This window comes from Pongo abelii, chromosome 18 (genome assembly GCF_028885655.2).
Source record: "Pongo abelii isolate AG06213 chromosome 18, NHGRI_mPonAbe1-v2.0_pri, whole genome shotgun sequence".
NCBI lineage: Eukaryota > Metazoa > Chordata > Mammalia > Primates > Hominidae > Pongo > Pongo abelii.
In genome coordinates this window covers 66,373,297-66,399,989 of record NC_072003.2, presented here as the reverse complement: position 1 = coordinate 66,399,989, position 26,693 = coordinate 66,373,297, and the positions used below count along the sequence as shown (strand labels likewise).

The 26,693-nt window shown below is 51.5% G+C and overlaps 1 protein-coding gene across 2 annotated transcripts; it reads right to left on the bottom strand.

The window, feature by feature from the left end:
- Positions 1 to 79: 79 nt before the first annotated feature.
- Positions 80 to 26,693, bottom strand: CES3 (carboxylesterase 3). Of its 2 annotated transcripts, none has more exons than XM_024233007.2 (13): positions 13,899 to 14,022; positions 11,910 to 12,114; positions 11,664 to 11,802; positions 11,357 to 11,490; positions 10,782 to 10,935; positions 10,565 to 10,669; positions 8,950 to 9,051; positions 8,430 to 8,570; positions 5,523 to 5,603; positions 3,996 to 4,143; positions 2,799 to 2,948; positions 2,558 to 2,636; positions 80 to 2,450 (listed from the first exon to the last, which is right to left on the bottom strand). In XM_024233007.2, exons 1-13 carry the CDS (start codon positions 13,978 to 13,980, stop codon positions 2,255 to 2,257), a joined length of 1,716 nt encoding a protein of 571 aa, XP_024088775.2. In that variant the 5' UTR covers positions 13,981 to 14,022; the 3' UTR covers positions 80 to 2,254.

The following is a 26,693-nucleotide window of genomic DNA, read 5'->3' as shown; positions in this document are numbered from 1 at the left end:
GGGTTCGTGGTCTCGCTGGCTCAGGAGTGAAGCTGCAGATCTTCGCAGTGAGTGTTACAGACCTTCGCAGTGAGTGTTACAGCTCATAAAGGCAGTGTGGACCCAAAGAGTCCACACTGAGCAGTAGCAAGATTTATTGCAAAGAGCAAAAGAACAAAGCTTCCACAGTGTGGGAGGGGACCCGAGGGGGTTGCCACTGCTGGTTGGGGCGGCCTGCTTTTATTCTCTTATCTGGCCCCACCCACATCCTGCTGATTGTTCTATTTTACAGAGAGCCGAGTGGTCTGTTTTGATAGGGTGCTGATTGGTGCGTTTACAATCCCTGAGCTAGACACAAAGGTTCTCCACATCCCCACTAGATTAGCTAGATACAGAGTGTGGACACAAAGGTTCTCCAAGTCCCCACCAGAATAGCTAGATACAGAGTGTCAATTGGTGCATTCACAAACCCTGAGCTAGACACAGGGTGCTGATTGGTGTGTTTACAAACCTTGAGCTAGATACAGAGTGCCAATTGGTGTATTTACAATCCCTTAGCTAGACATAAAGGTTCTCCAAGTCCCCACCAGACTCAGGAGCCCAGCTGGCTTCACCCAGTGGATCCCACAGCAGGGCAGCAGGTGGGGCTGCCTGCCAGTCCTGCACTGTGTGCCCGCACTCCTCAGCCCTTCGGTGGTCAATGGGACTGGGGACTGTGGAGCAGGGGTTGGTGCTCATCGGGGAGGCTCGGGCCACACAGGAGCCCACGGGGGGGTGTGGGGAAGCTCAGGCATGGCGGGCTACAGGTCCCGAGCCCTGCCCCGCAGGGAGGCAGCTAAGGCCCGGCAAGAAGCCGAGCACAGCAGCTGCTGGCCCAGGTGCTAAGCTCCTCACTGCCTGAGGCCGGCGGGCTGGCCAGCCGCTCCAAGTGTCGGGCCCGCTGAGCCCATGCCCACCCGGAACTGGCACTGTCCCTCAAGCGCCCCGTGCAGCCCTGGTTCCCGCCCGTGCCTCTCCCTCCACACCTCCCTGCAAGCTGAGGGAGCCGGCTCCGGCCTTGGCCAGCCCAGAAAGGGGCTCCCACAGTGCAGCGGTGGGTTGAAGGGCTCCTCAAGTGCTGCCAAAGTGGGAGCCCAGGCAGAGGAGGCACCGAGAGTGAGGGAGGGCTGTGAGGGCTACCAGCACACTGTCACCTCTCACTTCCACTCTGAAAACCTCTTGGTGCTTTTCACCTTTTGCAGCCTGAGTGGGTGGGTCTCCTCTTTTCTCTGTGACAATAGCCCGACTGCTGCCCTGGTCCAGATGCTCTCCCCTGGCCTGTTCTGCTGTGTCTTGGTGGGTGCTCTTGGAGCTGTGCTAAGCTCCCCGGAAACTGGTCTCCCCAAGCCAGGAAGGGAGGGAGGACCCGGCACTGGGGCTGGGAGCTGGCATCCAGCATCCTGAGGATCAGGGCTGGAATTGGTGAGGGTCAGGTCTGGGTGACACTCATGGCCCTGATGGATTCTGTTGTCTTGTGCAGGGGCCAGGACTGGGCAGCAGAGAGGAGGAGACCCCTCCTGCCCTAGTCTGAGGCCTTAGTCAGGGGCTAAGGTCTGGTCTAGGCTGGATCCCCTGGCGCCCCAGGACTTCTCCCATCCCAGGTCTCTGCCATTGGCAGGCACCCTTCTGGCCAGGGTGGACGATGTCTGTGGGGGCCTGAGTATGGCTTTGGCACCTGAAGGCTCTGGGTTCAAGTTCAGCAGCTGCCATTCCCATACTCTGTGTTTCACTCACTCACTCAGCAAACACCCCCTAGCTCCAGGTCCCGCCTGATCCTGGTGTGGGTGACAGAGTGGGGTTAGGCTAATCCCCACTTTCAGAGAGCTCCTCTGAGGGGGAGGCAGACACAGACACAGTGCTAGCCTCGGGTGGATTGTGCTCTAATGGATGCAGACTCGGGGCCGCACAGCCCAGAGAAAGCAGGGAAGGCTTCCTGGGGGAGTGAGTCCTCCAGGAAGCTAGAGGAATGTGCTAGAACCTACCACGATGAAAGCAGGAAAGGCACTTCAGGGAAAGGGAAGAACTTGTACAATGGCCCAGAGGTGGGAGGCAGCCTTGTGACGTTTCGAAAGAGCATAATGCCAGTCACAGAGCGGCCGACGCTTTAAGGAACATGACTCCATGTAGGACTGGTTGAGATTAAAGTCTCAGCAGCGGGAGAGGCGGGCTGCCCTGCTGGGAATCTGCCACCACTTGAAGAATGGTTTGCCCCAGCCAAGAAGGTTCAGGCCCGGCCTCAGAGGTCCTCCTGGGCCTTCCTGTTCTTCTGCTTCTGCTGCCACTGTTGTATCTTGCTGGGGAGCGTCTCTGACCAGAACTGCATCCGGGTCTCCCTGAACTTCTGTCCGGCCCGTGGCACTGGGTTGATCTCCAGATATTGTTCCGCCTGGTTGAATCGGGGCCAAGGAGGCAGACCCTTGCTATTGGGGTCCCTGGGTGGGAGGAATGAATGAGGACCAAGGCTTCCCGTGCTGTCCCCCAGAGGGGCCAACCTGAGCATCCCAGGCCCAAAGCCAGCTATGCCGTGTCACTCACTCACCCTGTCCGGGCAAAGTGGGTCCACTGGGCCATCATGGTGAGGCTTAGCTGCTTTTCCTCTTCTGTGGCCTCTGGAAAGGCTGGAAAGGTGAGAGGGACAGAACTGAATGAGAGTCAGGTGGGACCTGGAAGGGACCCAAGGATCCTCAGTGCTGACTGGAGACCTGTGTTCCCGCAAGCCCTGCCCAGGCCCCTTGGAGTCTGGCAGCCTAGGGATCACATGTCTGTCTGTCTGTCCTCACCCAGGCGGGAGCTCTCGTCCATGAGGAAGGGACCTCCGAACACAAAAGCACCCTCAGCCGCATGATCAGCCTTCACCCAGGCAGGTTTGATCTTCGCAAAAGAACTGGGTCGATGCTGGAACTCATAGAAAAAGACAGGGCTTCCAGAATCTACGAAAAAAGGATGGGATGCGAGTTAGGCACTCATAGCCTGATTCGATGCTGCCTTTGGCAGCACATGCTCGTAATAACACCAGTTTCCATGATGATGATGATGATGATGATGATGATAAAATGACTAGCTGCAAACATTTACTGAGCGCTTGCTAGGTGTCAGGCACAATTCTGCGTGCTTTGTGTCATCATTTTAATTTAATTTAATATTTTTATTTTAATCTTTGAAATGGTCTCGCTGTCGACCGGGCTGGAGTGCAGTGGTATGATCATAGCTCACTGCAGCCTGAGACTCCTGCGCTCAAGTGATCTTCCCACTTCAGCTTCCCAAGTATCTGGGACTACAGGTGGGTACTACCATGCCCGGCTAATTTTTAAAAAATTTGTGTAGAGATTGGGGTCAATATGTTGCCCAGGCTGGTCTTGAACTCCTGGGCTCAAGCGATCCTCCCGCTTCTCCCAAAGTACTGGGATCACAAGCTTGAGCCACCCACCGCGCCTGACCAGTGTCATCATTTATTGAATCCCCATCACAATAGATTAGATTCTGTATTAATAGAATTAATAGATTAGATTCTATTATTATTTCCATTTTACAAAGGAGGAAACTGAGGCACAGAAGGGGTAGGTATCTTGCCCAAGATCACAAAGTTTAAAACTTAGAACTGTTCCCGGTCTGCGTCAGGGATTAGCTACTAGGCTTGAAGGAAGCAGGACTTTCCCCCAAGAAGTGCTGAAAGAGGATGAAATCACCCAATTGAGTGAATCCCTGAGAATTATTGATAGGCCCTGCTGGGTGACCTTTGGCGAGTCATTGTACCTCTCTGAGCCTGGGTTTTTCTCCTCTGCATAGTTTCCTGCTGGAGACACCTCTCATTACTATGACACTGCATCCCAGAGAAAGATGGGTTTTGGGGGGGGCAGTGGGGTGTGGGGTGCAAGGCATCGGGGGAACCAGCACCCTATCATGCCATGTCACCTGTGATGACCCCGCTCCTGGGCCCAAGTGGGAGGGGTTGGGCAGGTGGCCAGGGATAGGCTTACCTCGAAGGTATCTTGAAAAACTGAAGGTGGGAATGTTGATGAATACGTCACCCATGAATTCCTGGAACGCCAGGAATTTGGCTTGTGCGTCCGAGTTGCTGCCTAGGTATTCATCTATGACGGTGGGCATCATCTCAGGGGGCACATCCTGGGGCAAGAGGCCAGGCTCAGGCCTGCTCAGGGTGCACAGCTGTGGCAGACCCTCCCAGGAAGCCCCAAACTCTCCAGCATAGCTTCCCTCATGTCCCAGGGCTCATGGTCCAGGGGGCAGCCAGCTGCCTCTCTGCCTCCCTGGGAGTTTGGCATAAGCTCAGGTTTGGAGTCAAATCTTAGCTCTGCAACCACTGCTTGGCTGTGTGATCTCAGACAGGTGGCTAAACCTCTCTGAAAGTCAGTCTCTGCCTGGCAGCCTATGTGAACTCCCCAGCAAAGGGTCTGGCCTGGAAGCAGGTGCTCGGTTGAAGTTAACCGGGAAGTAAGTGAGAGCAGAAATGATAGGGGCTCCCCTCAGCTCCAGAGGGCAGTGATGAGATTGTGTGAATGGGCAGGGTTCTGGGGCTTCCAAAGAAGGGAAATGGACAAAGATTGAACAGCCCCTGGTATTGAGATCCCAGGTAGACTCTTCAAATGCAACGTCTAGTCTCCTTACGACAGCCCAGGAGAGTGGGCAGTATCATCCCCATGTGTAGATGAAGAGATGGGCTTAGAGGGGATAGGATAACTGGGCAAGTGCCCAGGGCTGGGATTTGGCCCCAGGTCTATCTAGCTCCACGTCTGACAGCTGAGGCTCTGGGGTCAGAAAGAACTGGCTTAAACTCTGCCTCTGCTCCTTCCCCACCATGACACCTCAAGCCTCAGTTTCCTCATGTGTAAAATGGGGCTGGTGAAAATTCCTCTGTAAAGAGTTGCAGTGCCGGGCGCGGTGGCTCCATGCCTGCAATCCCAGCACTTTGGGAGGCCGAGGCGGGTGAATCACCTGAGGTCAGGAGTGTGAGACCAGCCTGGCCAACATGGTGAAACCCTGTCTCTACTAAATACAAAAATTAGCCGGGCATGGTGGCAGGAGCCTGTAATCCCAGCTACTCGGGAGGCTGAGGCAGGAGAATCGCTTGAATGAGGAAGGTGGATGTTGCAGTGAACCGAAATCGGGCCACTGCACTCCAGCCTCGGCGACAGAGCAAGACTCTGCCTCAAAAAAAAAAGAAAAGAAAAGAAAAGAAAAAAGAGTTTCAGTGAGGATTGAAGGAGATGAATCCCTCACCCGGCGCTCAGTACACCATAGTCCCTGGCACGTAATATGTGCTCATTAACGGGCAGTTTCACCTTGACGATGATGGTGATAATGGTTTTCCTTTCAGAACCACACTGGCTCATATCTAAGGAGATTCCGGAGTGGAAGTAAAATTGATCAGTTAGACAAAGGGCTTGGTGGTAGGTGGGTAGCTGTGGGTGTCGGAAGGTAGGGGCAGAGACTGTGCTGTTGGATGGGATACCCACTAGCCTCCTCCCTCCTGCTTCTTGTCTCACCAGACTGGTCAAGACGGGTGTTGAGATGGCCAGCATGTCCTCCCGGCTCATCTGCTCCATTGTATCCAGGAGACCCCAGCCCTGTGTGGACACCAAGGCCCTCTCAGTGGAGCCTGACCACTGGCTCACCCCGACTCCCAGTCCTGGGCAAGAGAGTGTTCACAGCCCTGAGGCCAGAAACTCATCATGGAGCACTTGGCCAAAATGGGGCCGAAAAGTCCACAGACCCAAGAAGATAAACCTCAAATTGGTGGGAGGTGGTGGGTGTGGGTGGGGACAGCAGCCCCAAATACAACAGGCAAGTGGTTAAAGGCGACTGTAGAGAATGAAAGAATTTCTTCAACATTTTTTTTTTTGAGACAGAGACTCGCTCCGTTGCCCAGGCTGGAGTGCAGTGGCGCAATCTCAGCTCACTGCAACCTCCACCTCCCGGGTTCAAGCTATTCTCCTGCCTCAGCCTCCCGAGTAGCTGGCACTGCAGACATGCACCACCATGCCTGGCTAATTTTTGTATTTTTAGTAGAGGTGGGGTTTTGCCATATTGGCCAGGCTGGTCTCAAACTCCTGGCCTCGAGTGATACACCTGCCTTGGCCTCCCAAAGTGCTGGGATTAAAGGCATGAGCCACCGGGCCCAGCCTGAGTCACCCAACTTCTAAGAAACATTCTCAGCAACAAGTCCTCGGCACAGCCTTCCACGCCAGGCAGATCTCCCCAGGTCCTGGGGCACAGCCAGGTTGGGGTTCCCTTGGTTTCACTCATACAACTGTAAGTTGATGGTGTGGGGTTAAGGCTGCCTTCCAGAGTCTAGGGCATTGACCTGAAAACTTTTACAAGCTTTGTCTTTTGTGAGACAGTGTCTCACTCTGTCACCCAGGCTGGAGTATAGTGGCACAGTCTCAGCTCACTGCAGCCTCTGCCTCCTGGGTTCAAGTGATTCTCATGCCTCAGCCTCCTGAGTAGCTGGGATTACAGGCATGCACCACCACGCCCAGCTAATTTTTGTATTTTTAGTACAGATGGGGTTTCACCATGTTGGCTAGGCTGGTCTCGAACACCTGACTTCAAGTGAGGCACCCACCTCAGCCTCCCAAAGTGCTGGGATTACAGGCATGAGCCACTGCACCCGGCTTAAGCTATGTCTTTGAGTGTCAAGATTGCATGAGCCTCTCTCTCACATACCAAGGGACCAATATTAGGGGATTGATTCCAAAGGGCTAAGTCAGAGGACAAAAGCTATGGACACGAAGACATTCCCTGCGCTATTAGCCTCAGTGGTAAAAACTAGAAGTTGCCAGGGCTGGTTGCGGCCTCATGCCTGTAATCCCAGCACTTCGGGAGGCCAAGGCTGGTGGATCACCTGAGTTCAGGAGTTCTAGATCAGCCTGACCAACATGGAGAAACCCCATCTCTACTGAAAAGAAATACAAAAATTAGCCAGGCATGGTGGCAGATGCCTGTAATCCCAGCTACTCAGGAGGCTGAGGCAGGAGAATCACTTGAACCCGGGCGGCAGAGGTTGCGGTGCGGTGAGCTAAGATTGCGCCATTGCACTCCAGCCTGGGCAACAAGAGCGAAACTCGGCCTCAAAAACAAAACAAAAAAACTAGAAGTTGCCCAAATGCCAAGATGAAAGAACAATGTAATGAGACCCTCCATTTGTGGAAGATTTGCAGCCATTAAAAGTGGTTGCTGGCTGGGTGCTATGGCTCATGCCTGTAATCCCAGCACTGTGGGAGGTCGAGGCAGGAGGATTGCTTCAGGCCAGGTGCTCTAGACCAGCTTGGGCAACAGAGGGAGACCTGCCTATACACGGGAAAAAAAAAAAAGTTAGCAGAGTGTGGTGGCACAGAGCTGAGGCCCCAGCTACTCAGGAAGCTGGGAGGATTGCTCAGGCCTGAGAGGTTGTGGCAGTAGTGAGTCATGATGGCGCTGCTGCACTGCAGCCTGGATGATGGATCGAGACTCTGTCTCAAAAAACAAAAAAACACACAAACAACAACAACAAAAAAACCGATTGCTTTGTCTTAGGGTGTGCAATGGGCCAAGATGAAAAAAAAAAAGAAAAGTGAAAAAAACGATTGCCGTGAAGATGGATAGAAGAATAAGAATGACAGAAACAAGATGCTTGGGATGAAAGCACAGTGCTGACACTCTTGTGGGAAGTTCTATGCACCTGGAAAGGACTGGAAGGCACTTGGCTCATGAGGTCCCCGGTGGCTTGATATCTAAAACCTGAGAGTCTTAGTCAACTGCTCTGGCACAGAGTCACACTAACCAGTCTCATAGAGCCTGAGGTATAAAACAGACGCCAAGGCAGGAATATGCTGCCCAGATCAGCACTGCCCAGAAGGCCAGTTTGTGCAAAAGCCTGGTTCCCCAAAAGAAAACATTTGCTTTATTGAAGTGGCCCACGCCTGTAATCCCAACACTTCGGAAGGCCAAAGCAGGCGAATTACTGGAGGTCGGGAGTTCGAGACCAGCCTGGCCAATGTGGTGAAACCTCATCTCTATAAAAATACAAAAATTAGCCGGGTGTGGTGGCATGTGCCTGTAATCCCAGCTGCTTGGGAGGCTGAGGCAGGAGAAACTCTTGAACCCAGGAGGTGGAGTTTGCAGTGAGCTGAGATCGCACCACTGCACTCCAGCGTGGGTGACAGAGGGAGACTCTGTCTAAAAAAAAACAACAAGCAAAATCAGAAAACAAAACAAAACAACAACAACAACACAACAAAACAAAGCTGGGTGACCTTGGGCAAGTCCCTCAAACCTTTCTGGGCCTCTGCTTTCTCACTTATCAAATGGGAGTACCAGGAGTACTCAGTTCACAAGGCTGTAGTGTTGATGTTGGGGTGGGAGGTACTGACTGGGGCAGGGCCTTGAAGGGCACAGGGGCAGGAGCAACTCACCCTGGGGATGAGCCAGCTGAACTCATGGTTGTTGACACCCATGAGGAAGGGCACCGAGTGGAAGGGCTTCTCCTTCAGGAGTTCCTTGGGGCTTTTGGGGAAGACAGTGCCATCAACGGTGAGAGGATAGATAGTACTTTTCTGCAGGAGAAAGCAATGCAGGAGGCTCCCAAGTTAGGGCCAAGCCTCAAAGGCTAGGACCCCAGGAGCCACTAAGCCGCAGACCTGAGTGGCTGAGCCTGGAGGGAAGGTGAAGAGATGGAGATCACCAGGGCTAAGGGGGTCGGGGGAACCGGGAGATCAGGGCAACGGATGCTTCCAGTTTCTTTCCTAGAAGACAGGCCTGCTGTGGGGATGGAGATGGCCCTCCATTTCTGTCTCCAAGCCCTCAGCCCCTTCCCCTCATGAGCTGCTGTCCCCAGCCCCACCTGGGAGTAGACTGCCCCTCTGCTCCTGCAAGGGATGGATAGAACCCCTTCTGTGCCATTGCCCGGCGCCATCCCCAAAAGGGTGGCCGTACCAGCTTCTTGCTAAGGACCAGCTCTTCTCCTTCCTTCTGCCGAAGGCACTGCACCATCTCAGCCGGGGAGCTGGAGCTGCAGGCCAAGGTGTTTGTGATTTTCTGGGGACAAATGAAAGAGTCATGCCTCCCTCTCAGCCACACAGCCCCACCTTGCAGCCCTCTGCCTCCCACAGAGAGGGTGCATCTGTAGGACAGCTGGACGTGATGTCACAGATGGGCCCCGAGACTGGTCATAGACGTGCCACCACTCCTGAGAAGCCTGCCCTGCCCGTCAGCTTGGGTGGTCCCAAGGGCCCCCTTGCGTCCCCTATTATACCATAATTTTATTATCTAGGGGAATGGGGGCGCTGAGTCCTCATTGCCCTCTAAGAATAGTGTCATTATCTTTTATTTATTTATTTTTTTGAGACGGACTCTCACTCTGTCACCCTGGCTGGAGTGCAGTCGTGTGATCTCAGCTCACTGAAAGCTCTGCCTCCCAGGTTCACGCCATTCTCCTGCCTCAGCCTCCTGAGTAGCTGAGACTACAGGCACCTGCCACCACGCCCAGCTAATTTTTTGTATTTTTAGTAGAGATGGGGTTTCACAATGTTAGCCAGGATCTCCTCGATCTCCTGAACTTGTGATCCGCCCGCCTCAGCCTTGCGCTGTGTTTTTCTTTGGAGACAGGGGATGATCTCAAGTCTGAGGTCGAGAAAATCTCTCCTGGCCACGGGGAGAGGATGGATTGGGGAGGTTGAGAGGTGGATGCTGTTGTCCATACAAGAGTCAGCATGCCCACACAGAGGTTCCAGAATCGTCTTGTACCCAGTGGTTACAATGCCCAGCCCACTCTGCCTTGGCCACCATCTGGGGCCAGGTGAGGGAAATGACCCAGCCTTCCAAATCCTGCTCACATTTGCCCCCTCTCCCACCGATGGCTCTATCCCTATTCCATCCTGTCTCTTTCTCCTGGACTCTGCCCTGGTCATTTCACTGGCCTCTTGAGCTTCAGGACGGCTCCCTCCAACCCACCTTCTACTCCAAGTAGCTCAACCTTGTCATTGCCCAACTTCTTCCTGCCCTCTGGATAAAGTCCAGATTCCCAGGCATGGCCCCCACTTCTCCAGCGCCTTCACTTCCTGCCCTGTTCCCTAACCTGCGAGCTTGCTGCTGCAGGACCTGTCACTCTCTCCCACACCTGCAGCCTTTGCAGATGCAGTTCCCACTGTGACTTCCCTCCCCTGGATTCTCTTCACAAGGCCTTACAATGAAGATCTAGGGTGGGGATCTGGAGCCTGAATGGAGAGCTCTCAGGCAGCAGGTGGCTGGCAATGGAGACTCCCTTCACCATGCTGCCCGGGGCAGAGAGGGGTGCTCCTGAAGACCTCACCCTGGAGAAAGGGCCAACGATGATATGCTTCAGGGTGGCCTCCTTCAGGAAGCCCTCCCTGACTGCCAACATGCTGGAATGCAGCAGTTGTTTCCTCTGATGCTCCTTCGTCTTATTGGGCTCCTCTTTGTTAACAGGGAGCTCCCTGCCAGCAACCCCCGCTACTCTGAGACCCCAGGGCCAGCACAGAGTGGGGTATGGGAGGCACACATAGAGTAAGAGAGGGAAGGAAATGCAGACCTGAGCTAGGGGCCAGGGGTGAGACTCGATGATCCCTGGGGTGGTGATGACCCCACTCTGTGTGATGGCTCTGTGGAACAGCCCTGCAGCCATCGGGGACAGGACCTGGGTGCATTGGAGAGAGTAGGTGGCTGTCAGAGGAGGGCAGAGGAGCTGGGAGTTCTGAGACCACCGGAGCCCTCCTGGCCACCATCACTAGCCCCCTATGGTGACTTACCAGGCCAGAGACGATGCTTCCACCGGCGGATCCACCAAAGACGGTGACACAGTTGAGGTCACCCCCGAAGGGGGTGATGTTTCCTTGCACCCAGCGCAGAGCAGCTACCACATCCAGGAAGCCCTGGTTGCCAGGTGCATGCTCATCTCCAGTGCTGGGGGCAGTGTTGGGGCAACGGTTAGTTCAGCCTGGCTCCTCGCCAGCCTCTGCAGGTTTGCTTTGAATTAGCCACCAGGATGCCAGACCCTTCTCTGCTCCCCAGGTCTGGCCTGTCTGGGAGCCATGGTTGGCATCTCCAGAGCCTGTTGCTCTTTGTCCCATATCCTGCTGGAACCTGGGCTTCAGCCCAGGAATCAATGCCCTCTGCCCAAGGGACCAAGTTCACTGTATAATTCTGGCTTTGGCTGGACCCCTCTCCCAGGGTGGAGGCTTGGGGGGTGCCCTTCTCTGCCCCAGACAGCATGGGTAAGTGGCCCTCCATTCAGGTTCCGGACCCCAGCCTAGATCCCCAGTTGCTCTGGTGAGCTGGCCTCTCCTCGGCGCAGGCAGTGCTCTGGCCAGGCCTGTCATCTCACCTGAAGAAGCCAAGGACCCCAAGGCGGTACTGGACTGTAACCACGACCACATCCCCATAGGCAGCCAGGGCTGATCCATCGTAGGAGGTGGCAGCGCCAGTTATCAGAGCGCCTCCATGGACCCATACCATGACCTGCAGAGGTGGCCATGGGGCACTGACCCCCAAGCTCCTGAGACCTCAGCTGCCCACCTGCCAGCCCAGGGCAGTCTCAGGACCTCTAGGGTGCTTTGGAAACAGGGACGGGGAGGGGACAGGTGGGCATAGGGGAGCTGGATCAGGTGGACAGGGCCCTCTGGGGTGCCTACCGGCCTGCCGGCCCCTGCGGTGGCCTCAGCTGGGCTATAGATGTTGAGGACCAGGCAGTCCTCTGAAACAGAGAAGATCTGCTGTTTTCCGTTGAGGACAAATCTGCTGTTGTTCATGCTCTCCACGTCTTGTAGGCACCTGTGGCCAAGGGTGGGCCTGAGGTCCAGCTGTTCAGCCCCACAAGCCCCAGCAGCAGGATTCTCCTGCAACCTGCCTGTTTGCCCGCCTCCACCAGCACTACTCACATTGGGGGCGCGGCGCTGGCATCCCGCACACCCTCCCAGGGCTGTGCTGGGTGTGGGGCTGAGAAGCGGTCAGGCCCCAGTGGCGGCTGGGCAAATGGAATGCCCAGAAAGACATTCACAAGGCGGTCTGTGCCCTTCACGCCCACCTGCCGGCCTCGCACACGACCCAGGGTGGTGTCTACTTCAGGCTGAACAATTTCGGGCCCTGAGGGAAGGACAGAAAGGCCACGGGGTGAGTTTGCAGCCCCCATGAGGGGAAGGAGTGAAAGACAGACACTCAGGCTGTTCTCAGTACTTACCACACAGCATCTTGGTAACCCTCCCAGCAAGCCGGTGAGCCTGGTCTTAGGTTGACACCCAACTTCCTCCTCCCTGCCTGCCTGAGAGTCACTACCACTCCACTCCAGGCCAGACCGGGCCTGCCACTAGGGCCTTGAGCCTTGGGGCCAGCCACTTGCCCTTTTGTTTGTTTTCATTTTTTGTGTTTGAGACAGGGTCTAGCTCTGTTGACCAAGCTGGAGTGCAGTGGCACGATCTTGGCTCACTGCAACATCTGACTCCCGGGTTCAGGCGACTCCAGGGCCTCAGCCTCCCAAGTAGCTGGGATTACAGGTGTGCACCACAACGCCTGGCTAATTTTTGTATTTTTAGTAGAGACGGGGTTTCACCATGTTGGCCAGGCTGATGTCGAAATCCTGACCTCAAGTAATCCATCCACCTGGGGCTCCCAAAGTGCTGGGATTACAGGCATGAGCCATCATGCCCAGCCCTGAATTATTTTTTAAAAAGTAGAGTCTGGGTCTCATTATGTTGCCCAGGCTGGTCTCAAACTCCTGGGCTCAAGCAATCCTTTCACCTCAGTCTCCCCAAGTGCTGGGATTACAGGTGTGAGCCATCATGCCCAGCTGGCACCACATTTCTTGTACGACCTGCAGAACTGTGGGCTAATTAAACTTCTTTTCTTTGTGAATTACCCAGCTTCCTGTATTCTTTTACAACAACACAAACAGACTAAGACTGGAGGACTGCCTCTCTCAGGCTAGACAATTCCTAGAGATAGGAGGCAGCTCTCTGGGGAGTTGGAATTGGCAGGCAACTCTCGAGAGCAAAGGCAAACCAGTCCAGAGCCATACCACAACCACCTCCTTTATACAGCTCTCAGCTCCTGGCTGCCATCCACCAGCCATAATCACCGCAGAGCCAGGTACCAGGAAGCTGGCTGGGGACAGCCCCTTTCCCCAGAGCCTGCTGCCAATCGTAAACCTCTTTAGCCTGCCTTGCCTATTCCTTCCCGAGGCAACCGTGGCAAAGGGGCTTGCCCACATTTTCCCCCTGCTCCCTCTGCCTCCTGGCCGCTGCCACCTGGTGCTTCCCTCTGTGGCCCTGTGTGGCATGGCCTGCTTCCTGTTCACAGGGAACTACGAGCAAACTCCTTCCCTCGTGATAGTCATTTGCATATCTGCTTGTCTTACTATACTTCATTCAAACAAACCTCAGGCCCCCTTAAGACATAAAGACAGGCCAGGTGCGGTGGCTCACGCCTGTAATCCCAGCACTTTGGGAGGCCGAGGCAGGTGGGTCACCTGAGGTCAGGCGTTTGAGACCAGCCTGGCCCACATGGTGAAACCCCATCTCTGCTCCAAATACAAAAATTAGCCGGCCATGTGGCAGGTGCCTGTAATCCCAGCTACTCAGGAGGCTGAGGCAGGACAATCACTTGAATCCAGGAGGCCGAGGTTGCAGTGAGCCGAGATCGCTCCATTGCACTCCAGCCTGGGCAACAAGAGCGAAACTCTGTCTCAAACAACAACAACAACAACGAAACAAATATAGCAAGAGCAGAGCGTCTGCCCAGAGAGAATGCACAACCCCTGGTCTGCCTCCAAACAGGACTCTTTCCTGAGCGGTCTGCCCACTGCTCCCTGTCCCTGTGTCACTCTTGACTCCTCCACACCAAGTCCCTCTGCAGGCCCAGCAGGTGTGTCTTACCAGTGGCTGTGGCAGGGCATGCCACGAGCAGACAAACCACCCCGACCAGGACCCCGGACTCCACTCTCACTGCTGCCTCCATTCTCCTTACAACTGGTTTGACAGAAGCTTCAGAAGGTAGAATAAGATCCCTGCCCTTCAGCACCACCGATCTCTAAAGGGCTGTGATATAGAACCTCCAAGGACAGCGCCGCCTAGCTGGTGGCCAGCCCCATGCTCAGGCTGAGCCAGAGGCAGGGCTAGATGAGTGCCCTGCAGAGGCCTGGTTGATATGACAGCCCTCCCTGACCCACTGTTTTCAAATTCCAGCTCTCCTGACTTGGTGATCTCCATGAAATCCTGTGCATTCATCCCAAGATGACCACATCACTGACCCTAGGAAGTGGTGGCCAGTGACCCTGGGGTGCCACTCCGAGTGGGCAACCCGGCCTGAAGTGAGGGCTTGATATGGTTTGGATGTTTTGTCGCCTCCAAATCTCATGTTAAAATGTGAAAGAAAATAAAACAGTGATGATAATAGGACCCACCTCATGGCATTGAAGTGAGGGTAGATGTTTGCGTGTGTGTGTGTGTGTGAAAACATGAGGCTTGGGACTGGGTGTGGTGGCTCATACCTGTAATCCCAGTGCTTTAGGAGGATGGGGCAGGAGGATCGCTTGAGCCCAGGAGTTTGAGACCAGCCTGGGCAACACAGGGAGACACGTCTCTAGAAAAAATAAAAAAATTAGCCAGGTGTGATGGTGCATGCCTGTGGTCCCAGCTACTTGGGAGGCTGAGGTGAGAGGATCACTTGAGCCCAGGTTGTCGAGACTGCAGTGAGCTGTGATAATGCCACTGCACTCTAGGCTAGGCTATAGAGCAAGACAAAGAAAGAGAGAAGGAGAGAAAGAGAGAGAGAGAAGAAAGAAAGGAGAGAGAGAAAAAAGGAGAGAGAGAAAGAAGGAGAGAGAAAGAAACAAAAAGAGAGAAAAAGAAAAATAGATAAAGAGAAAGAGAGAAAGAAAGAAAGAAAGGGAGGGAGGGAGGGGAGGGGAGAGGAGGGGAGGGGCTTGGAGTCAGAACTCATGGAAGTCTGAGGAGAGGAGAGGCTGGGAACCAGAACTGATGGAAGCCTGCTCTTGACTGGGGTGGGGATCTGCAGGGCATCTGTCTCTCTGCTGGCTTAGGAGGCTCCCACCCCAAGGGAGGGCAGGACTCACTTCTGGGCCTCAGTGAGTCCATGGCTGGCTGGGAGTAGGCGGTGGGAGGCTGGATAGATATTTGCTGGCCCAGTGAAGGACAGAGTGAGGGTTGTGCCTAAACACGATGCCAGATCCTCTTCCAGGAATCCAGCTGGCACCCAGAGCTGAAGAGACAGGCTTTAGGATGAAATTTCCCTTCTGCCAAAAATAACTAGTGCCAGCTGGGCATTGTGGCACAAGTCTGTAGTCCCAGCTACTCAGGAGGCTGAGGCAGGAGGATTGCTTGAGCCCAGGAGCTTGAGGCCAGGTTGGGCAACATAGCAAGACTCTGTCTCTAAAAAAAAAATCAATAAAAAACCATCGCAGCTTCCTGAGTCTTCCCTGGCAGCCTGGGGTGGGGTTTCCTTTTCAGAGCTGCCTCCAGACCTTTGTCCTTCCCTATTTCACCTTTCTCTTCTTGTTGCCATCACAGCCCTGCCACCCCCCAGCCACACCCCCTTGATCATCTGCTGAAGATTTTAGCACCTGGCTCTGGCATGCTTTCCACCTTCAACACTCACATCAAGGCACCTGGATCTCTTCTCCGCCCGCAATCTTACCTTCCATCTTCAGGTATAGATGCTGTCAGGAGAGCTCTCCATCTGCTCCCAAGGCCAAGTTTCCCAACTCCCTGCAGCTAGGTCTGCCCTCCCTCCTAGCACTGTGGATGGGCCTACCAGGGCCAGGACTAGGGTGAGACAGGCCAGCAAGGCGCCCAGGGCATAAAACTTAAAGAGTCACTCACCCCCGGGGTCATACCAGTAGAGGGTCGGCACCTGAGAATGAATGCCTTCTAAATTTTACACTTGCTTGTCTTGCTGTAGTCCCAGCTCTGGGACCTACCCATGGACTCTAGACCCTGGTCCCCTCCCATGTCTTCAGGGCTGTCTCTTTGGTAGCGGCATCCCTCCCATCAGCTGCAAACACAGCTTCTGTGTAAATGCCACCATCAAAGCCTGCCTTGACCCACTTTGCCCTCTAGCTGTTGCTCCATTTTTCTGTTTTTTCTCCTTCCTTCCTTTCTTTCATTCTTTCTCTTTCTTTCTTTCTCTCTCTCTTTCCTTTCTTTTTCCTTTTCTTTCTTTCTTTCTTTTCTTTCTTTTTATTTCCTGTCTTTTCTTTCTCTCTTTGTTTGCTTTCTCTCTTCTTTCTTTCTTGCTTTCTTTCCCTCCCCCCTACTTCCTTCCTTCCTTCCTCTCTTTCTTTCTTCTTCTTCTTTTTTTATTTTTATTTTTGGAGATAGGGTCTCACTCTGTCACCCAGGGTAGAGTATAGTGGCATGATCTTGGCTCACCGTAGCCTCGATCTCCTGGGTTTAAGTGATCCTCCCACCTTGGCCTCCCAAGTAGCTGGGATTACAGGTGCATGCGTGTCATCATGCCTGGTTATTTTTTTACTTTTTGTGTTTTTTGTAGAGATGGGATCTCCCTATGTTGTCCAGGCTGGTCTCGAACTCCTGGGCTCAAGCAATCCTCCTCCCTCCACCTCCCAAAGTGCCAGGATTACAGGTGTGAGCCACCACGCCTGGCCCTCCTGTTCTTATTTCTAGGAAAGCTAGTCATCCACCTTTGCTGTCTCCAGTTTCTCTCCTTCCAGTCTCCACCAGAAGTTGCTCTTGACCTCCACCCAAGAGCACGGCCTGTTGTTGATTCAATGTCTCCCATCCAACTCACTGTGGCCCCAGCCATCCTCCCAGCCTCCTGCCTTGGTAGATGCTAACTCTGCCCTTAATTCCCATGCCCTAATTAATACCTGGGCTGTGGGTGCTAACAGGTCCCCAGCTCCTCCCGGCTCAGAGTCCAGTGACAAACTCCTTTACATTAACAGGTCAACTTCTTCCAAATCCCTGGGCTGCTGTCCATGACTACTGGGGTGGACGTGCCCATGTATTCCACCATTTACTGTGCTATGGTTCAGAGGTCTTGGCATTGATGATGACTGAGGGAATCATAAAAATGTGAAATGAAGGCCAGGCATGGTGGCTCACACCTGTAATCCCAGCACTTTGGGAGGCTGAGGCAGAAGGATCACTTGAGCTCAGGAGCTCGAGACCAGCCTGGGTAACATAGCGAGACCCTATCTCTACAGAATTTTTTTTTTTTAATCGCTGGGCTGGTGTTGCACGCCTTTAGTTGCAGCTACTCAGGAGGCTGAGGTGGGAGGATTGCCTGAGCCCAGGAAGTCAAGGCTGCAGTGAGCCATGATCGTGCCACTGCACTCCAGCCTGGGTAATAAAGGGAGACTCTGTCTCAAGAAAAAGAAGTGAAAGGAAAAGAAGAGTCATCTCGGAAGCACATTTCTCTGTGTATGAGGAAATGTTACATATATAGTAAATGTAGAGAGGTAGAGACACACAGAGAGAGATAAAGAGTCAAAAGCAGAGGCTAAAAGTCCAAGGAACCAATTGCAATGAGATGCCACTAAACACCCATTAACAAAAATCAGGGTCAGGTGTGATGGCTCAGACCTGTAATCCTAGCAATTTGGGAGGCCCAGGCAAGAGGATAGCTTGAGCCCAGGATTTTGAGATTAGCCTGGGCAACATAATGAGATCCCATCTCTACATTTTTTTTTTTTTTTTGAGACGGAGTCTCGCTCTGTTGCCAGGCTGGAGTGTAGTGGTGCAATCTCAGCTCACTGCAACCTCCACCTCCTGGGTTCAAGCAATTCTCCTGCCTCAGCCTCCAGAGTAGCTGGGACTACAGGTGCACACCACCATGCCCAGCTAATTTTTGTATTTTTAGTAGAGACGGGGTTTCACCATGTTGGCCAGGATGGTCTTGATCTCCTGACTTCGTGATCTGCCTGCCTCAGGCTGCCAAAGTGCTGGGATTACAGGCATGAACCACTGCGCCCGGCCACAGAATTTTTAAAAATGCCTGTATTGCTAGCTACTCAGGAGGCTGAAGTAGGAGGATTCCTTGAGCCCGGGAGTTCAAGGTTACAGAGAGCTATGATCATGCCACTGCACTCTAGCCTTGGTGACAGAGAGACACTGAGTCTAAAAAAACAAAACACAAAACCTGAAAAAATCAGATTTCAGGCCCGTAAGACCAAGTTTTGGTGAGGATAGAAGGCATCTGGAACCCTCACAGATGGCTGGTAAGGTTGCAAAAATGATATAGTCATTTTGGAAAAGAGTTTGGCATTTTATTTTTTTAAAAAATCAGCCTAGGTGACAGAGCAAGTCTCCGTCATGAAAAAAAAATCTATTTATTTATCGTGTAGTGTAGATATATATTTATTTATTTATTTCGAGAGTCTTGCTCTGTCGCCCAGGTTGGAGTGCAGTGGTGCAATCTCGGTTCATTGCAACCTGTGCCTCCTAGGTTCAAGCAATTCCCGTGCCTCAGCCTCTGAAGAAGCTGGGATTAGAGGCATGCGCCACCATGCCCGGCTAATTTTTGTATTTTTAGTAGAGATGGGGTTTTACCATGTTGGCCAGGCTGGTCTCGAACTCCTGACTTCAGGTGATCCACCTGCCTCGGCCTCCCAAAGTGCTGGGATTACGGCATGAGCCACCGCGCCCAGCCTAGCGTAGATCTTTAAATAAGGGGCATTTTCTTTAAAAGTGAAACACACCCTCGCCATATGACCCAGAATGGCATTATATGGTGAGTGTCCACTCTCAGCTATCTACCCCAAAGAAATGAAAGACTTGTCTGAAAATGTTCACGGCAGCTTTATAAAAATACCCCAAAAATGGAAGTCACTCAAATGTGCACCCACTGATTGTAGGGAAAAGAAAGAGAGATCAGACTGTTACTGTGTCTGTGTAGAAAGGGAAGATACAAGAAATTTCATTTTGACCTATACCCTGAACAATTGCTTTGCCCTGAGATGCTGTTAATCTGTAACTTTGCCCCAGCCACTTTGCCTCAACCTCTTTGCCCCAACCTTGAGCTCACAAAAACATGTGTTGTATGGAATCAAGGTTTAAGGGATCTAGGGCTGTGCAGGACGTGCCTTGTTAACAAAATGTTTACAAGCAGTATGCTTGGTAAAAGTCATCGCCATTCTCTAGTCTCAATAAACCAGGGGCACAATGCACTGCGAAAAGCCACACGGACCTCTGCCTTGGAAAGCCGGGTATTGTCCAAGGTTTCTCCCCATGTGATAGTCTGAAATATGGTCTCGTGGGATGAGACAGACCTGACTGTCCCCCAGCCCGACACCCGTAAAGGGTCTGTGCCTAGGAGGATTAGTAAAAGAGGAAGGCCTCTTGCAGTTGAGATAAGAGGAAGGCCTCTGTCTCCTGCCTGCCCCTGGGAACGGAATGTCTTGGTATAAAACCCGATTGTACATTTGTTCAATTCTGAGATAGGAAAAAAACCACCCTGTGGCGGGAGGCCAGACATGTTGGCAGCAATACTGCTTTGTTATGTTTTACTCCACTGAGATGTTTGGGCAGAGAGAAACATAAATCTGGCCTACGTGCACATCCAGGCATAGTACCTCCCCTTGAACTTAATTATGACACAAATTCTTTTGCTCACATGTTTTCTTGCTGACCTTCTCCCCACTATCACCCTGCTCTCCTGCCACATTCCTCTTGCTGAGATAGTGAAAATAATAACCAATAAAAACTGAGGGAACTCAGAGACTGGTGCTGGTGCAGGTCCTCCGTATGCTGAGCGCCTGTCTCCTGGGCCCACTTTTCTTTCTCTATACTTTGTCTTTGTGTCTTATTTCTTTTCTCAGTCTCTCGTCCCACCTGATGAAATATACCCACAGGTGTGGAGGGGCAGGCCACCCCTACACTGATGAATTAATAAAATTGCGTATATTGGCGAGGCACACTGGCTCACTTCTACAATCCCAGCACTTTGGGAGGCTGAGGCAGGAGGATTGTTTAAGCCCAGGAGTTCAAGACCAGCCTGAGCAACATAGCAAGACCCTGTCTCTAAAGAAAAAGAAAGGGGGTATATTTATACATGGAATACCACTCCACAATAAAAGAAAAGAACTACTGGTTGAATTTCAAAAGCACAATTGACAGAAGCCAATCGCAAGTTATTTCATTTATATAATTAGTACTATCATATTAATTTATAATTTGTATTATTTCATTTGTATTCTAGAAAACGCAAACTATAGCAATGGAAAGCAATTTGATGGTTGCTTAGGAGCATGGATCAGGACGATTGACTGCAAAAGGGCTTGAGGGAATTTTGGAGTGATAGAAATATTGTAAAACTCCACGTGGTGGTGTTTGCATGTCTTATACATTTACTCAAAGTGATCAAACTTCACACTGAAAATGGGTGAGTTTAGGCCAAGCACAGTGGTTCACATCTGCCTGTAATCCTACCAATTTGGGAGGCCTAGATGGAAAGATCACTTGATCCTAGGAGCTGGAGACCAGCTAGGTAACCTAGTGAGACTTTGCCTCTACCAAAAATAAAAAATAAAAAAATTTAAGTTCTCCAGCCGTGGTGGCGTGTGCCTGTGGTCCTGGCTACTTGGGAGGCTGAGGTGGGGGATGGCTTGAGGCCAGGAAGTGGGCGCTGCCGTGAGCTGTGATTGCGCCACTGCATTCCAGTCTAGGTGACAGAACGAGACCTTGTCTCAAAAAAAAAAAAAAAAAAAAAAGGGTGTGGGGAGGTAAATTTAATTGTAAGTTATTTCACTATAAAGCTGTTAAAAAATAACTATTAAGTCTAAACAGTAATCCTAGGAATGTATATTGTACCTCTGCAGAATTGAAAAACATACAGAGACAGGCATGCAGCCGGTGTTCAATAAACGCTTTCAGAATGTAGTGGAAACGTTATGCACCAGTGTTTATTGAAAGGAAAGTCTCCCTGCTCTCTCAAGTGCGTCAGCCCAGGTTTAACATTATCCTTGTCTGCCACCTGGTGGCCCAAATGGGCAAAGTGGGTGTCCTGGTCTTTCACTCCAAACTTCAAAAGGCCGTAGTTGGGCTTGAAGGCTGTGGCTGGAAAGAAGGGAGACTTTCCCCCTGGAAAACCGGTGCCCTGAGAGGCAAGTTGGTCAGAGGTAGGGGTATAAGGGGATTATTAGGGTCTATGGGACTAGAATACAGCCTCTTAATGACAGAGAGAATATACTTGGGTGAAACCAAGAGGCCGATTGACCACAACGGGCCACCTTTGCACACTGAGATAAAATATGAGAAGGATTTTTGCGGAGCCAGGAAGGAGAAAAGTTTAGGGACAACAATGAGGTAAGTGGGAAAAGAATCATGGGGACACACATGGTGAGTTCGGGGATGCTCAGGGGGTTGAAAGGTTGGCAGGGGAGTTCTGAAAGGCAAGAGAACATCTCCCTGGGTGGAGAGGCTCCTGGGAGCCAGAGGACAGGAATCTCTTTTCTTAGATATGCCTGGACCTTTGGACCCTCAATCCCACTTCCAGGGCACACCTGACAGGTAAACATCTTCCCGAGTGTGCTACGATCCTGTGAGTAGGGGCCTTACAGTGTCTGTAGAACCACTGAGAAGAAGAGCACCCTTCAGGAGACGGGCCACTGAGGAAGCGGCTTGGCTTTCCTGGCCACTGTGCAGGAGGCCCAGGCTCAGGGACCTATGGACAAGCCCAGTTTTGCTTCTTACAAAAATGGGGTGAGTCACCTCTGCAGGACACAGATAGGCGGGGAGGTAGCTTGTTTTTTTTTTGTTTGTTTGTTTTTGTTTTGTTTTTTTTAGATAGAGTCTTGCTCTGTCACCCAGGCTGGAGTATAGTGGCACAGTCTCAGCTTACTACAATCTCCGCCTCCAGGGTTCAAGCAATTCTCCTGGCTCAGCCTCCCAAGTAGCTGGGATTACAAGGATGTGCCACCACGCCTGGCTAATTTTTGTGTTTAGTAAAGACAGGGTTTCACCATGTTGGCCAGGCTGGTATCGAAATCCTGACCTCAGGTGATCCACCTGGCTTGGCCTCCCAAAGTGCTGGGATTACAGGCATGAACCACCGCACCTGGCCTGTAAAGGTGGCTTGTTTTACATGTCAATGATAGATGACATTTAGTGGGACAAAAGGGGAGTATAAGAACTTTTACATTTTCAGTAGTTGGTGACCTTGGTGGCTGAAATCTGGGAGCTCTAAGTGCTATGGTTTAAATGTTTGTATTGCCTCAAAAATTTGTATGGTGAAACCTCATCCCCAATGTGATGGTGTTAAGAGGTGGTGACTTCAGGAGGTGAAGGGGATTAGTGTCCTTACAAAGGAGGCCAGAGGGAGCTTGTTCTCCCTTTCCTCCAGGGGAGCACACAGTGAGAGACTGCCATCTATTAACCAGAGAAAAGTCCTTGCCAGACACCAAATCTGCTGACACCTTGATCCTGGACTTCTAAGCCTCCAGAACTGTAAATAATACATTTCTGTCACATGAAGGCACCCAGTTTATAATAGCAACCTGCAGAATTTTTTTTAAGTTTTATATCATTATAGGAAACTCTTTTTTTTTTTTTTTTTGAGACAGGGTCTTACTGTATTGCCCAGGCTGGAGTGTAGTGGCACAATCACGACTCATTGCAGCTCTGACCTCCCAGGCTCAAGTAATCTGCCCGCCTCAGCCTGCTGAGTAACTGAGACTACAGGAGCGTGCCACGACATGACATCCAGCTAATTTTTAAATTTTTTTTGTAGAGATGGTATTTCTCCATGCTGCCTAGGCTAGTCTCAAACTCCTGGGCTCAAGTTCAGGAGGCCCACCTGGGCATCCAAAAGTTCTGGGATTATGGGCATGAGCCACTGCGCCTGGCCTAACTGGTAGTATTTATTTATTTATTTTTTTTGAGACAGACAGTCGCTCTGTCACCCAGAGTGGAGTGCAGTAGTGCAATCTTGGTTCACTGCAACCTCCACTTCCTGGGTTCAAGTGATTCTTGTGTCTCAGCCTCTCGAATATGTAGGATTATAGGTGTGCACCACCAAGCCTGGCTAATTTTTGTATTTTTAGTAGAGACAGGGGTTCACCATGTTGGACAGGCTGGTCTCAAACTCCGGGCCAGCTACTCAGCTACTCAGGAGGCTAAGGCAGAAGGATTTCAATGCTGGATGAGCTATGATCCCGCACTTGCACGCTAACCTAGGCAACAAAGCAAGACCCAGTCTCCAAAAAAAAAAACATAGCATGACTGCTGTGGGCATCAGGGAGGGAGGAAGCGATTGAAAATCACCTAACAGAGAAAGTCAGTCCTCTTAATAGATACAGAATTTCTACAAACAAAGAATATGTCACCTATACAACAGAAAAAGTAGCATAAGAATATGTTCAGAATAAGCAATACAAATCAGTGTCTCTCAAATAAACAAAGACATCTTTAACTCATTCATAGTAAGGGAAATGCACATTGAATTCTCACTGTGATGTCAACCACTCATTTTGTGGTATCACAACAAGCAAGACAATCAGATGTTACATATTTTCTATCAGAAGTATGCAGCACCACAGGTGAAGTAGCCCTCCAAAAAACAAAACAAAATAAAACCTAAAACCCAAATCTTATTATGCCTCTAGAATACAAATACAAGTTTACACAGTAGACAGGGGACAGAAGAACAGTTAAAAGACACCACCGGAATGCAGTCAGCAAAACCTAAATGGTGGGATCCTCTCCAGAACAAATCAACTGGTTTCTTTGACATGCAACAAAATTTAGAAAGAAAATAAAAGAGAGGCAGAGGGTAAATCTGAAGACTGAAAGAGACTCAAGAAACAAATAAAAATGACAGATGATAATAAACGTTGGTAAGGATGTGGAAAAATGGGAACTTTCATACATTGCCAGTGGGAAGGTAAAATGGTGCAGCTGCTTTGGAAAACAGTCTGGCAGTTTTTCAGGGGATTAAACATGGAGCTGCCATATAACTCAGCAATTCCAATCCTAACTATAAAGCCAAGAGAATTGGTGGGGCATGGAGGCTTACGCCTGTAATCCCAGCAGTTTAAGAGGTGAAGGTAGGTGGATCACCTGAGGTCAGGAGTTCGAAACCAACCTGGCTGACATGGTGAAACCCTATCTCTACTAAAGATACAAAAATTAGCCAGGTGTGGTGGCGTGTGCCTATAATTCCAGCCACTTGGGACGCTGAGGTATGAGGCTCCCTTGAACCTGAGAGGCAGAGGTTGCAGTGAGCCTGGGCAACAGAGTGAGACTCCATCTCAAAAAAAGAAAGAAGGAAGGAAGGAAGGAAGGAAAGAAAGAAAGATCTACTTATTTGCAAAGTATGAACCTTATTTGAATCCTGATTTTAAAAAAAATACTTGTATTAACATGAGTATCATTTATAAATACTAAAGAACACAACCATATATTTGATAAAATTGAGAACATAATATTTTGTGGAAATACACACATACATATATGTGTTCTTTTTCTTTAGTAGGACATGATGAAAAATTTACAGATGATATGATGTCTGCGATTTATTTCAAATAATGATGCAAGAGAGAGGTGGCCATCCAGAAAACACCAGGTTATATTCAACCTGAGAAAGCTGATTTAAAACAAAAACAAAAACAAGATCTTCGTCATTGCTGAAGGTGGACAATGGGTATGTTGGATTTGTTATACTACTGTTTATACCTCAGACTTGGCTTATCCCTTGGTGCTGTGCAGGCCTCGAGCAGCCTTGACCCTCTCTGTGCCTCAGGGAGGTTCACCTGCTGTTGTAATTCCTACCAGCTCCCTACCTGCCTGGCACCTTCCCTTTTGGAATCTCAGGTTCTGTTGCTGCAGGATTTGGGAAATCTGAGCCCAGTTCCATAATAAAAAGTCAGAAAACAAGTCAGGTGAGGTGGCTGATGTCTTTAATCCCAACACTTTGGGAGGCCGAGGTGGGTGGATCACTTGAGGTTAGGAGTTCAAGACCAGCCTGGCCAACATGGTGAAATCCTGTCTCTACCAAAATAGATAATATATTTGTCAGACACACATATATTTATAATATAATATAATATAATATAATATATATGTAAAACCTTGGACTCCATCTGTTGCCCAGGCTGGAGTGCAGTGGTGTGATTACAGCTCACTGCAGCCTCCACCTCCTGGGCTTGAGATCCTCCCACCTCAGCCTCCCAAGTAGCTGGGAGTACAGCTGTGTGCCACCACGCCTGAGTCCTTTTTATTTTTTTTTTAGTAGAGGCAAGTCTTGTTGCCCAAGCTGGTCTGTAACTCCTAGCCTCGTGTGATCCTACCATCTCTGCCTCTCACAGTGCTGGGATAACAGGTGTGAGCCACTGTGCCTGGCCCAAAGTATTTTAAAAGGTAGCCATCTGTGAGGCCAGGCAGATCTTCCTGCTGGGCTCCTGGTGAACTCTAGAACGTGGTCAAGGGCAGTCACGGGAGGAAGCCCTGCAGGAGTGCACCATGGGGCGGGGGCAGTATGGACTCCACCTGGGCAGATTAAATTGGGAAAGGGTCGGGAGAGACAGTCAGATCATACACTTAGGAGAGTTTCAGGTGAGAGGACTGAAGGCTGAAACACTCCCCCAGCTTCTGATAAGGGCCTGGAGAAGCCTGGCAGTCACACAGAGCCATCACCTTTGCCCTGGAAACCAAGATGTGCCCTTGCCCAGGATGAGGTAAATGGCATGAGGGACACCACGAGCTCTTTGGCTCTTGTTTCTGGAGACAGATTTTTGCTTTTTCACTCAGGCTGGAGTGCAATAGTGTGATGAAGGCTCACTGTAGCCTCAACCTCCCCTGCTAAAGTGATCCTCCCACCTCAGCCTCCCAAGTAGCTGGGACTACAGGTCACAGGCCACCACAGCCCACTAATTTATTTTAATATTTTGTACACTCCGAGTCTTCTCATTATGTTGCCCAGGCTGGCCTCCAACTCCTGGGCTCGAGGAATTCTCCCCCTCGGCCTTCCAAAGTGGCAGGTTTACAGGCATGAGTCAATCGCACCCAGCCACTGTGGCCTTATGGATCCGCTTCAAAGTTGGCACCTGGGGGCTTTGTTCCCCAAGGACCACTGTCCTTATCTGAGGCCCCTTTGGAGGGGTCAAGGCGCCCCCCTGGCCAAAGACGCCACACACTCAGAGCCAGATGCTGCCAGAAGCTATTATTGTTATTACCGGCCGGCAGCACTGGCTACAGCCACAATCATAAGAGGGAAATGGACTGAATCCCCCCACCCCCAATCCCTCACCCACTCCGGCCCAAGGCTGCCGACCCGGCCTGGCATGTCCCGGCGCTCCTGGGGCCCCTGTACTCCGCTGGTTCCTCGCCGTGGTGTCCCGCAGCCCGACCCTTTCTGCGCTTCTAGGAACCCACCCTGGGCGGCGGGGAGGCGTCGCGTGGGGCTCAAGAGTTCCACGCTGTCATCTCCATCAGCTCCTACCTCCCAGGCGCCTTCCCTCCCGCACTGTCAGGTCCTGCCTCCGCAGCATTTGGCAGATCTGAGCCCGATCCCTGTCGCCCCTCCGCGGGAGCCTCACCCTGGCCGTAGACTAGAAGCAGCAGGAGCCCAAAAGCCACCGCGTTCAGCCGCGCGCGAAGTCGGTGCAGCCGCATGGTCGGCTCGCTGGTCTCGGTTCTCTGTGGGTGGACACGCTGCTGTTCACCCAGAGGCTGCCCCGGGTCGGTCCAGCCGTGGAT